Source organism: Austrofundulus limnaeus, unplaced genomic scaffold (genome assembly GCF_001266775.1).
Source record: "Austrofundulus limnaeus strain Quisiro unplaced genomic scaffold, Austrofundulus_limnaeus-1.0 Scaffold21, whole genome shotgun sequence".
In the NCBI taxonomy this organism is placed as follows: domain Eukaryota; kingdom Metazoa; phylum Chordata; class Actinopteri; order Cyprinodontiformes; family Rivulidae; genus Austrofundulus; species Austrofundulus limnaeus.
This window is the reverse complement of record NW_013952423.1, coordinates 2519591-2533276: the sequence shown is the minus strand read 5'-3', so window position 1 is coordinate 2533276 and position 13686 is coordinate 2519591. Positions and strand designations below refer to the sequence as shown.

Below are 13686 nucleotides of genomic sequence, written 5' to 3'. Positions count from 1 at the left end.
CACACACACACACACACACACACACACACACACACACACACACACACACACACACTGAATACTTTTTGAGAGCTTCATAAAATCTGTTCACTGGTTCGTTTAACTCGCTTTTACTAAGCCGTCCTCATGAGGCAGTAAAAGATGTAAAAACTGTTAAATGCTGCTTTTTTTCCTCTGAGCTGTTTGTATTTTGGCAACGTGAAGCCGGGGGGCATTCCAGGAAAACACACAAAACTGGATATTTTACTTCTTAACTGCAAGCTTGAATGATGTTTCCTGGTTTTCTAAGCGAGTTTCAGCAGTTAAACATTAAAAAAATTCAAATGTTGTTGCACAGAAGTTGTGTTTTTGTGATTGGAAATAAAGTRTTTTCCACCCACAGTGTGTAAGTTTAGTGTTTTGCTGTAACAGTCGTTGTGTTGTTGACGTCTCTGATAATAACTCAGAATCTGCTGGTAAAAWTTCAAGGCATAATTAAAACTCTGTTTGTTTTCCTCACAAAACGTTTCTCAGCAAAACATGATCATGAGAGGCGGCGGGTGATAAGCATTCCTTTAGGGGGGTCCAAACATTTTGTCTCATGGGCCAAAATCATAAAGTCAGAAGGACTTCAGGGCCAAAAATATGATTCCTTTACCTGCACAAAAATAAACTAAGCATTTAATACTTTAATTAAACAAATAAAGTAGTCAGATTTATTGTTGGAAATAGATGTGTAAATTAATCTAGATCCAGAACTTTAAAAGTGTTTTGAAGGTTTCCCTTATTGAAAGAAATTTTGTAATTTTCTATGTTTCAGTTGGGAAAAAATAACCACATTTAGTCAATTCTGATCAATAAAACCAGGATTTAGGTCACTCTTTTGTTGAAAATGCTTGCTGTATTCAGATGAATTTAATAAATTAATTAAAAGCAGATTGGAGTGCAGAAAAATCATCTTTTGAGAAGAAGTCATTAGATAGATGTGGAAAAGATTTTGATTATTTAAAGACAAATGGTTTGTTTTGTTGCCAATATTTTTATTATAAGATTTTACTTTGTCTGTGATAAATTTGCCGAAATAATAAATAGAAATTCTCCATCTACATCATGTGCCGGGGGGACAAATTTGTCAACAAATTAGTCTAATTCTTGAACTGAAGTCAGGGGCCACTCAAAATCAGTTCAGGGACCATAAATGGCCCCAGGGCCACACTTTGGACATCCCTGTTTTATAGAATATTAGGCCTTTCATTTTTTAATTGGCTCACAAGTTAAACCTTATTTAATCATAATAAACAAATCAATTATGTGTATTTTAAATGATAAGTTAGATTTGAGCATCTTGTCCATGACTCCGCCTCCTGCAGGTGATTGGCTGTGCTGCTGCGCACTGATTGGCTGCGCGTCAACCCTATCCTCCAGGTAAAGCTCACCTGAGATGTTAGAATCCTCAGGAGGGTTGTGGATTACGTCTCGTCTGCAGCAGAGCTCTGGTAGAGTCCGGACGGATCCAGGCCTGTGCAGATTAAMAGAACCGAGTCTCCGGAAGAGAAAAGAGTCAAAGTTGGTCTGAATGGCAGCGGGTGTCGGACTGGCCATGAATCCGCCGCACGTGACGGAAGAAAGGGCGGTTTTYACGCAGCTCAAACCGGTCAGGATGTCGGCGGCGGACGGAGCTGAGGATGCGTCCGTGTTTGAGGACGCCAAACCCGGGGTGCGGATCTCCGCCAACGCGCTGACTCCGGCCGGGCTTCAGGTGAGCTGCAGGCCCCCCATGCCCCCCCTCATCCACTTTTTATTGACTCTTTACATGTTTATGTGGTTCAGGTTGGAGCACAGCTCAGTCTGAGCTAAAATACCTGCGTAATTACCTGAGCAGCTCACCTGGAAAGGCGGGTTAAAGTCCTGAACTGACACCTGCCAGGTGCTCACCTGTAAGATAGTGCAACTTATTGCAAAGTGTTTTTTGTATTATTTTTTTATTATTTTATTTTTAGATGAGTGAAACTGAAATATTTTTCTAAGATTTTAATAATTAGAGCAAGAGTCTCCAATCACTGATCAATTAATACTGAGCTGCACAGAAAAGGTCAAAGAAAAAACAGCTTTTTGTAAAATAAAATCTGTATTTAGCTCTATATTTTTATGATCTGCACGGTATTTTATTTTGAAAAAATGATCACTTCCGCTGTTTTATTTTTACCTGCACTTGATCCAGTTGTAATAGTAAGGCTGTGAGGTTGCAGCACATTCTGAAAGACCTCCACAAATACAGTTAGAAACATTCATGAAGGAAAAAAAATCACATTTAATTAAACTTTATTTTGAAATCATCCAGTCTAATAACTCCGGTTTGTAAACCAGCACTGATTGATTTTCTGTGTGAACATTTTTATTACATAAACCCTGAAAAGYGATGAGCTCAGTGATGCTCGCATCCCTCAGCTGGTGGTTTGTAGTCATTTCTGTAGTTGTTCCATATTTTCAGTGCAGACAAATCTACTTTTTGATTCAAAACCTTTTATTCATACAAACAGTCTGAATGGAGAAATTATAATAATTAGTTACGGTGACACAAAACATTTTTTATACTTTAAATATTATCTGGAAGCTGTGACTGAAAATCACATAATCAGCTTGTGTTTAAAAAATAATGTTGACAGCCCTCAGGCCCCGCCCCCTCCTTATCCCTGACCAATCACTGGCTTTGATCACTTCCTGGAAGCAGGTTAAACTCTACATGCTGATGGCTGAACCTTTCAGGAAGTAAACCTGGCRGGTTTCAGACGGACCCCCCCTCCCCACAGAGGGGACCGGGCGGGGAGCCCCTCTGTTGTAAACACAAACAAAACAACGAGACTGGAAACACGCAGCTGCGTTAAAGTTACACGGCCGCACAAAGGGCCCTGCGTGATCACAACAYGCTGCAAACTGAAACCAAACCTGTTTGTGTCGCCGGGTTTGGTTTCCTGCCAGGTATTTGGTGAGCAGGTGGCGAATCCAGACACCTAATGCTCCAGGTGGTCCCAGGTGAGCGGCCGTGCAGAACCGGCGGTCTCTTTGACCTCATTGGTGGGATTTGTTGTGTTTATGATCCTTGTTGKGTTTTGCAGCTCTTGAGGCGTTGATGTTTTAAACCAAATTATTTTAGAGCTTTTTGCACAGAAGCAGGTTGATGTTTTAGATTTAGTCTTTGTGAAGCAGGATCTGTAATAACCTGAATTCTGTTTTCTTAACACAAACCTGCATTATCAGTGTTCATTAATCTGTTAGCAAAATATTTCATCAACCATTGAAGAGATTTTAGGGAATTAACTTTAAAAAAATAACCAAACATGTCTAATTAAACTTGGAGATATTCAGCTAAAACATGGAGGGTTAGTAGCTGAGAGTCATCCCCGACTCTTATGCTGAGCTCAAACAAATTGTGCAATATCACGTGTGATAATCTGAAGAAAACTGTTCACTTTTTCACAKAATTAAACTTTTTCTATCAGTGTTTACTATAAAAAAGGTAATAATCTTTGAGTTTTCATTCAGAGGGAAAAGTCTAACCCTTGAAGTCAAAGATTCCTGTCTGGTTATCTGCAGATGAACGTGGGACTCTGTCGGTCATAAACAGGAACAGGTTTATCGCTCTAACTGGTTTGTGTGATAAAGGGATTCCATGAATCACAATGAAAACCTGAAGCCGAGCCGCTTTTCTCCTGTCAATTATTCACCCGGGTGTCATAAGACCGAATCTGGACCTCGTAAAGTTTGGTCCCAAACAGATTCAGATGGTTTACGAGTCCAGCTGTGGACGTTTGGTCACTCTGGTGCGTTTAAATGAGTTGAACTCCATGTTTGTCGCTGCAGCAACATGCGATGCTTGGATTTATGCAAAGTGTTACGTCAAGTACAGAGAAGTCTGGTTAAGTGAAATTGTAACCCCTCAGGCAAATTTCTGTGAGCGGCAGCTTGACAAGGTTCACCTTTTGTGCTCTTTTATCCCCTGTGAGGCTGTTTCTCAAACTGGGATCGTTTTTTTTTGTTTTATGGGTTTTAGTTTGATTCRGGGCCAAGCAGAAAGATCAGAAAAAGGAAACAAAAGCTCGGCTCTGACTTGTTTTTTTTTTTAGCTTTCTTCTCCTCTCAGACAGGTCTTTGTGTAATTGTGTTGGTGTTTTTAAAGAGTGCTTTAACTCCGCCGTGTCGTGACAGCCACACGTTGCTCAACCTGTCTGAGCAGGGCCCGCATGGCTGTAAGGCTCCCCGAGGTGGGCCGGAGCCACCGAGGCCCGGATCTGATCCACGACGAACCAAGTAGAGTTCGATCTGCACCGATGGAGCCTTATCGATAGCTTCAGAGAGAAAACTCATTTAAATCAGCCCAGAATCGACTGATTTAAGTAAAAAAGATCCTCCAGTTGTCCATAAAACTCTGCAGACATCAGATATGTTGATTTTCATGCAGAGAAATAATCTGAGAGGAATCCTAAAGCAACTGTTTAATCAGAGGAACGTGTAGATTATATTCAGCTCCTCTGGAAGCTGAAGGTGCTGAAAATAACATCAGAATAAACCTCAAAATCTGCAGGACCCTCTTCAGATTCGTCCACAACTTACATTGAAAACATTTTCTTACTTAATTAAAATAATTTAAATCAAACTTCCTCTAGAGAAACCACAGAGCCTATTATTATTATTATTATTATTATTATTATTAATCAGTTTTTGTGGTGACATCCTTTTTCTGTTACTGTTTATTTCAAAATAAAAGTCTGGTTAAAGTTCATACAAAACAAACGTTTGTGTGGGAATGCGAAAGTATTGCGAGTTAACGCAAAGGTGTTTTAAGGTAGTGCAAAAGAAAAAATCCCCCCCATGTCCCCCCGCAGACTCCGTAAGAAACATAATTTTCTGTTAAAACAAAATCCAGTGTGAATATTGAGGGCTTTAAAATGAGCTGAAATCTGTTTAAAAATGAGTAAACTGAAACCCAAAACCAACTAAATCCTAAACCAAAAGCTAAAATTAGCAAAACTGTAAATTGCCTCCCTTTCTCAGCAGCTCAGCACCACCGAGTGTTTCCTGTCATTGAGGTCACCTAACAACATCCATCATCGTTAATGATTTTAACCGTAAAGCTCAGCAGCACAACATGGCTGTGGGCAGTTTTGGTTTAAAGCCTAAGGATTAGAACTCATAACTCATTCTGTTTTTGGGGTTTAAAACGAGAAGTCGTCAGAGTCATTAAAATGCTTAAAATAAACCTTTAAATTTTTTTAACCTCACCCAATTTAGAAAGCTTGAACAGAAAGACGAAGAGCTCCGAGTCAYGATTTCTGCTTCATGCTCGGCGTAAAGAAAACCAGACGTGATGTGTTCTAAATTAAATTACAATTAATGGTTTGTCAAATTATACATGTATGATTAAGGCTTGTAATAATAGCGTGATGACTAAAAATTTAAAATAATATTTGCACATAACCCTCTCATACTTACATTTAAAAAGTGAGTGTTTTGAAAGCAACAGGGGATTTTTCTTTGCAGCGACTCTAAACAAAAACACTCAGGAATGTTCACAAGGTTTAACAAAAAAAATTCCTTTTGTGACCTTTTCACTTGAAGAATTTCAGTAATTCTTCTGAAAACTTGTGTCCGTGTTTGTGGAGCAACATTCTGCAGCACCGGTTCTGTCGTTTTCTGCTCGTCTTCATCAGCAGGAAGGTTTTCTTCCATGAGCCTTCATCCAGCTGAGCTGAGAACCAAACGAGTCGTCAGGTGTCCAGCTGCTCCTTTAGGAGCCACTGACCACTGAGCTATGACATCATCATCATCGACATGACTTTTCAGAATTATGTTTTGTATAGTGGTATTAATTTATATTTTCAGATCTTCCAAGGTGCCADTTATGGAACTCTCTGTGCATTGTTGCCCAAATCAAATTCTGGAATTGGTCATTCAACTAGATCTGTTACAAAAGGACAACTGATATTACCAACTTTTAAAAACTGTTAYGGCCAGAGGTCTTTCTTCTATGTTTATACTAAAGCATGGAATGACATTCCTCAAAACATAAAGTCCATTTCAAAACTACAGCCCTTTAAGAAGAATCTTGTCTGCCATCTGCTGGACACTTTTTGTTGTGCTCATGTTTAGACGTCCGATTTTGCAAATGCTGCCTTTTTGAAATTTGGTATGCTTGTTTGTCTTTGTGTCTATGGTGTATAATGATGTGATTGTGATGCTGTAATTCTGAGTGTTTTATGTGCTGCAGAACAGGAACCTGCTGTAAAACAGCAATTATGCTGAGTCAGGCTTGATTTTTAATAATCTTTTCCTGTTAAATAAATCAAATCAAATCATCAGCAGCCCCGACCTGTTTATAGGTTAGAAATAAAAACTGCAGAAACACAGATTCTATAAAATCATGTTTTTTTTCTTTGTTGAACACGTATTGAACCATTCAACACACACTATGTATGGAACAATACAGATTTTTAACATTTATTTCATCAACTTGTCTTCTGAAGATGCTCTGTGTTGAAGGATCAGTGGATCTGTGTTCGACTACTCCACCTAGGCTSCATTGTGGAGCACAGATCCACTGAGAAACTTGCTGTTTCAGCAACATTTAATTTAAAAATGGGACTTCGGAGGTTAAACCAGTGATCATAATTAATTTAAATAAATTACAAGTTAAGAAGGACATGGGTATTTTTCTTTTTTGTATCAAAAGATATTGAATCTTGAGAATAAAGAATAGAAAAAAGTCTTAAAAGTCACAACGTTTCACAAAAAAACAATTATATTTTTTAGGGGATTTTTATGGGTGCTGAAATTATCTGAAGAAGCAGAAGTTGTTAAAGCTAAAAGTAGCAGACATTCCTTAGGAGCTAAAAATGCAAAACACTATCTAAATTACTAACTAAAAGTCAAAAGTAGCTAAAAGCAACAAGTAAAGCTAAAGTTTCCTGTTTTAGCTCTTGCAGTCTTTGTGAGTTTGCCTGSTTTTCCTTCATCTGACATCTGATCAACTCTGAGCAGAAACGTCTCGCAAATATTTTGGAAACAAAGAATTCTCCCGCTACATCTCCTTGTCCGTTCAGTTTTTTATTTTTTTGAAGTGATGTCAGGAGGCGAAGGTGGACCGGCCGTCAGAACTCTCAGCAGGATAACGACCTCGATGAGTTAAAGCCATGAAATCTTTTCTCAGATTCTTGTGAGCTTAAATCACCGCTGGGTTTCCTGTAAGGCCGAGCGCTGACGACAGGATCAGTTACAGAATAACTTTACAGCGCTCAGATCAAGAACACRTCTCGGATCATTCCTCCTGAAGATCAATGTTACAGATAGGCCTCGAACTTTTTTATTTTTTTTTACTTTATGACCTGGAGTTTTAAGGGATATTTCCCCTGTTTGAATTCCGCTCCGTAGTCACGGATGTAAACAGACTGGTGTTTCCTTCCCCTCACTCCTTCGTTCATGTGTGTCACTGTTGTGTTCAGGCCTGTTTTCCAGCCAACTTGCTGCCGACAGACTTGTTTTTGTTGTCGTGGAGCTGAGGTTTGAAATGATAGCTGTGGTTTGACTAATGATTTGACTTTCAGGACAACACATGCAGGGGATTTGCATCTGAGTGAGTGTGTGCTGATGATCAGCCTGCCTCACCGGTGACCCCACAGTGGAGTCTGGGGGGAAAGTGTGTGTTACATTATCTAAACTTTATTATTATTGCTATATGAAGGGTTTGAGTGGTAGCTCGTTATACGGTTTCATCCAGATCTATATTTTAAAGTAAAACAACTTTATAAATGAGTTTTGATTCATTCCGTTTGAGCGAAACATCTCATGAATCACTGGAAATAATTAAAACTATTAAATTAGACATTTGATGCTTTTAAATCCTTTTCCACATTTAAATCCTTCATTAAGCTCCATATAAATTGGAACTGCACTGCTTTGCTCTGAACTCCTCGTTACTGGAACTCCACAAGCCCCGCCTCTTTTTGGGGGTGTGTCTCAGATTGTATTGAGGCCATCTATTTAAACCCCGTCCCCCTCCAGCTTCCCGAATGGTACATTCCAGTTTGATAGAGGGGTTTACAGTTATATAGCTGTGCAGAAACTTCTCAGATATCTCTATATTCAGATATCTCTGCAGCACCAGGAGAAACTAAATTCAAATTTCTGCCTCTTAGAGACTCCAAATATTGTATTTAACAGCTAAAAACAGTGGATTTTTCATGATATTTCCACTTTTTAAAGTAATCATTGAATTTAAATCTACGACTGAATGACTTTCAAGGAATCCAAGGTGCTCGGTGGTATTTATTTCTGTTAAGAATTTGCTAGTTTTGAATAAATTATGAATCAGTCCAGTGTGTGTTTCAGTGTGTGCAGCAAACTCCTTCACTGCAGCCGCTCAGATCTCTGAGAACCCCCCCACTCCACTTGTCTGGAGACACAGTCAGGACTGCTCTGAGCAAAAAAACAAAAGGTGAAATCATTTGTGGTGAGGCTCCAAGTCTTTACTGTCTCCAAACATGTAATTACAGATGACAGATCTGTGCAGTTTCCTTACAGAATACCCCCCATCCACCCCCTCACTGCCAGCTTTAACTGAGAAAGAGCTTTTTAGGATTTGCAAAGGACAAAAATGAAAATCCGTTGAACGCARACTGTAATCACTGCAGTTTATTAGAAAACTCCTCGTTTGGACTGAACGTTTGCTGCTGTAAAACGGATCAAACTGTTGGAAGTTGTTTGAAAACACTCTGAGGACTGAACGGTGGMGTTGTCGCTCCGCAGAGCTCAGCCCTCATCTGATGCAGTCAGGTGCAGCTGTGTGGGCCGGGTGCTATTAGAAACACAGTTTGTGATTTAAAAACACGTTTAGCTGTTAAGCGGTGCACGATTAAAGCTTGCATTAWTTCAAAATGACTCTGGAAGGTTCTGAGCCCTCACTGAGACTTTGGTTCACGAGAATCTTTCAGTAGTTTAGTTTTTCGACAAGTTATCTGGTTGACCTCAGACATCAGTTGAAACATATATATTTTTTTATTTCCTAATGAATAAAATCTACGTTTTCTGTTTGCAGTCTTGTTTTCAGATTATTCAAAATGAGGTAAAAGTTCATATTTGTCACATTCCGAGAAAACAAAACAGGTTTTCTTATCGTTCTTCTGATCAGGAGCCATAAAAGTGCAGCAAAGGTTTAGTTTTAGCTCTGACCCTGATATCCTTTCTGCTCCGAGCGGACCAGGCGGCCTCACACAAATGCTCCTTTTGGGCTTTTTTTTTTTTTCAATAAATGTTTATTGAGCTCTGAAGCTGAACGACTGCAGCTCCTCTGCTTTCTAAAATAGAAACAATTAGGGCTGTGTATTGGCAAGAATTTGGCGATACGATACATATCATGACAGAGGGGTCACGATACGATATATCCTGGTATATTGCGATACTGTAAGCAAGGTGATATACTATATTGCGATATATTGCGATTTTTTTTGTCCAAAAATTCTATTAAATAAAAACCTCTTACTGGGAAAAAAATAAAAAACCAAAATTCATTGTCTCAGACAATTCTAATATTACATAGACATACTTTTGATACATTTAGCTGTGTTCTGCTTTGTATGTATTTTATTTTATTTGTTTCATATTTTTTTATTTTATACATGTTTTCAATTATTAGACTAAATTTGCCAATAAATAGTTTGAAAATATATATTTTGCAGCTTTTAGTTTTTAATATTAATTTACAAAATGGTCACCCAACACTTAATAGCCTCTACCTCAAGAGGTAGAGKAGCCARATGGCTGGCTCACTGCTGCCAACTAGTGGTCAGAGGCTGAACTACAACATAAAAATGAACGGCTGGCAGGAAAGTTGACATTTTAAACCTTAATAAAAAATCGATACAGGGCTTTAGAATATCGATACAGTATCGGGAAATGAAATATCACAATATTTCAGTGTATCGATGTTTTCTTACACTCCTAGAAACAATGTGGAGATGTCAGATTTTAGAGGTTTTAACTGAGGGTTTTGCTGCAGCGTTTCTCCTCGGACCCTCCGAGGAGTCGGGCGGAAGTGTGGAAACTCCCACCTTGTCTCATAAAGCTGAAGTCAGCCGATAAGAAGCTCTTATCAGGCAGAAAGAGTCATAGCCGGGCTGTTGTACATTTCTTTAATTATTAACTGACTCGGTGCCTAAAGATATTCTCCATATTCACCACATGAAACAATAGAGACATTCTGGCTCGTAGCTCATCAACCAACTTCCTGTTTGTCGGCGGCGCTGCTCATTTCATGAATCAGATTAATGCTCTTTAACATAAAACTACCAGAAGAGCCTCATTATGCAAGAGAAAGGGTTTCCCCTCAGCTTTTATTAAGGTTTCTGTTAAACATTTAAAGTTTAATGTGAGGGAAAGACGAGGTGAAAGAGGACAAGAACACAGAGTTCAATTTGGATGAAGTTTGTTTGGAAAGCTCAGTTGTTAAAAACATGACATCGTCCCATTTAAAAAAACTGTAAAAGCTGAACAGCGATTGAGTAAAAAGCATAAAAGATATTAAAATGTCTGTTCTGTCATGTAGACACCCATGTTCTGTGACCAGTTAATYTTTAAATAATGTTTATCTGAGATAGAAGCTACTGGAAAAACTGCCAAATTTTATAATCTTATAAATAGATGATTGATTTTTCCATTGGCAGATTGTTTCACTTAATTGGAGTCAAATTTTCAGGCTAACAAGATAAATAATCTGTTTTTGTTTAGTAAATCAGTTTCAAAACAAGAAACTTTTTTTTTTCTGGATATAAGATTTTAAAACTTGGTTAAACGGACAGTTTTTGCAGTGTAACCAAGTTTTTATCTCATATCCAGACAAAAATAATAATAATCTTCTGTGAAGTATAATAAAGCAGAATGTAAGGTTATTTAGCCTTGTTACCATAGAAATGTTCTTTATTTAAAGAATCTTATCAAGTGCAATTGCTCTTATTCCATTTGCAGGTTATTATTTTTACTTAAATTGAGTCTGAATCGTCTCATATTTCTTAAATTAAGCAAAATAATCTGCCAATGGAATAATAACAATAACAATAAGAAGAACAATCTTAAAACAGATCAAAAGGAATTGTCTGGATATAAGATATAAAAGATTTGGTTAGACCAGGGGTCTGCAACCTGCGGTTCTGGGGGCCACATGTGGCTCTTTGAAAATGTGACCAAACATAACACAATCTTTTTTGTTTTGTTTTTATACTCACAACAGAAATTAATTTGTATGCAAATACGTGATTACTACAAAAAGTAAAACAAGCCTTTGTTTTACTTAAATACAATTTCTTTCTCTGGAATCCATTAGAGTACCCATTAAAGAATTTGAAGACTATATAATAATAAGAATTAGAAAAAATATACCTGAATAGTTCAGTTGTACTAGTTTTTATGAAATTGGGTATAAACTACATTCAGTATTTTTCTTGTTCACATGATTATAGTCTTTTCATTTGTCCTGATGTGTAAAAATAATAATAAATAATCAAATTGACAATATCTTCTTTAGTTTTATAATGTCACCTCCACTGGCCGTAAAGGTTTCTGAAAAGGCCTTGAAAAGGCCCACGGACCAGCAGTTGATAATCACAGTTGTAGCTTGTTTTGTGGCTCTGGACACATTTTATTAGTGAGCCAAGGAGCAGAAATGGCTCTTTTGATTGTAAATGTAGCAGAGCCCAGGGTTGGACTAATGCTTGGGTTTTCACTGATTTGGTCATTTTCCTGTCATGTCCAAATGAGGACATTTGTTTTTTGACAATGAACAGCTAATAAAACACTATTCCCAATAGAAATGCACATTTTTATTTTTTCAAAGCTGTGGAGAGAGTAGCAAACAGAATGTTGAAAACAGAAAAATGAGCTTTTCGTGATAAATGTGRTTAAATGTCCCTGTGACGCTGCTCTCAGTAAAACAGCAGTTCTTTCACTGAGCAACGATCAGAATCAAAGAACAGCCTGCAGGCACGAGCAAGGACACCTTAAGGTTCCCCCTGCTTCACTCAGAACCACAGACCCGGGTCCTGGTTCATCCTCAGATACTCTCYGGACAGAACCAGACTGATTTCGTTCAGTAAAACCCATCTGCTGTGAGCCTGCGGGACAGAGAGGGATTCACGTGCACACAAATGTAAAAACAGGTGAACATGTGTACGGAAATATGCAAAAAGAAAAAAAAGGGGGGGGGTCGCTGCACGCACCTGCCCGAATGTCTTTCATCAGCGCAGGCTTTTCTGGTCGAACTAGACCGTGTGCAGATAAATATAGAGTCTTTGTTTACAGATAAATATGYTTGTGTTGAGATGTTTGCTGAAAAATGTTGAAGGAAAGTGGCTGAAAGGCAAATAGTTCTGAGTGAACAGACTTTCAGAACAAGGCGTCGACACTGAGGTTTGTGTATGAAAATATATCTGCAGCTTATCTGTGTGTGTGCGTGTGTGTGTGTGTGTGCGTGTGTGTAACTGCATTGAAACGAGCCCTCTCTGTTTATTTGTGCTGATTATTTAACCACTGGGCTCAAACACATCAGCACCTCACCTCGGCTCAGTTACAAACTAAAATCCACACATCCTCTCTGGAGGTGAAGTTCAGATCATTTAAGACAAGTTGTGAGGTATTTTTTGTCTCTTTGCTTTGAATATTTCAGCTCAACTCTGCAGAAATCGCACGTTTACAACGTAAATGTTTCAAAAGATTGAACCTTTTCACCAAGTGGGTCTTGGTGTAAACCAGGCAGTCGTGTCATTTCTTCCCATCTACCTTATCAAACACAAAATCAGACATAATTCAGTCCYGTTTCCAGATGTTGACCTGAGGTTTGATGTGTCTGAGGATGAATCACCTGATCCCTCCTCTTTTCTTTGTGGTTATTGTCATCAGGAGGATGGGATTTGTTTGGCAGGTCTATTTTTACCTCGCAGTGTTTAGGTTTCTCTGCAGCTTTCTCATGCCTTCAGCCTTTGTTTTGGTTTCTCTGGGACTTTTTTGGGGGTTTGTTTCTCCGTATTTATCTTTAGACACGGAGTCGGCCACACTCGTGGAGGGATTGCACCACCTGTGTGTACATGTTGGTGTCGTGGAGTGGGTTATTGAACAGTGTGTGTGTGCAGAAGCCCCTGCCTGCTTCACGGACTCTGAACGCCACACACTGATGCACACGCAGGTTAATTAGGGATGAAGATCAGATAACGCCTCCAACTCAAACACAGGAAAATACCTGCCGTTTCTGTTGCTCTGCACCGTGCGTGTCCGGTCCTGCAGCTTGGAGAGGTGTACATGTGTTCCACTGCAGCATTCCTGCGTTAACGAGAAGACATCRGGTCAGAAAACAAAACGCTGAAGGAAAAATCAGCTTGGATCTGGTGAAAGATGGGAGGAGAAAATCCTTCATTTTTCTAAAACTGAAAAGCTTTGCACCAGTAGCTTTGCTGGTTTAAGTGGAGATTTTCCAATGTGTCTCTTCCTGCCTCTCGCTGRATTTTCCTGTGTTTTAATCTATTCAGATTAGCTGCTCTAAATGAGTTCATGCAGGATTATTAATCATTTGAATAATTGTCCTTCTAACAAACAAGAATCCGAGTTCTCCTGTATGAGCTGTCTGCAGCAGTTCACAGATGAATGCATCTGAAACGCAGCAGATGTTAAACC

General features: G+C 38.8%; 1 protein-coding gene across 1 annotated transcript in view; it reads left to right on the top strand.

Annotated features, from left to right (window-relative positions):
• Positions 1-1576: 1576 nt before the first annotated feature.
• The window catches only part of klf5l (Kruppel like factor 5 like), a gene marked incomplete at its 5' end in the record, with an annotated part of 25298 nt that continues 13188 nt past the window's right edge, over positions 1577-13686 (top strand). The window contains 1 exon segment of the mRNA XM_014004054.1: positions 1577-1738. Within this exon segment, the coding sequence (XP_013859508.1) occupies positions 1577-1738 (162 nt within the window).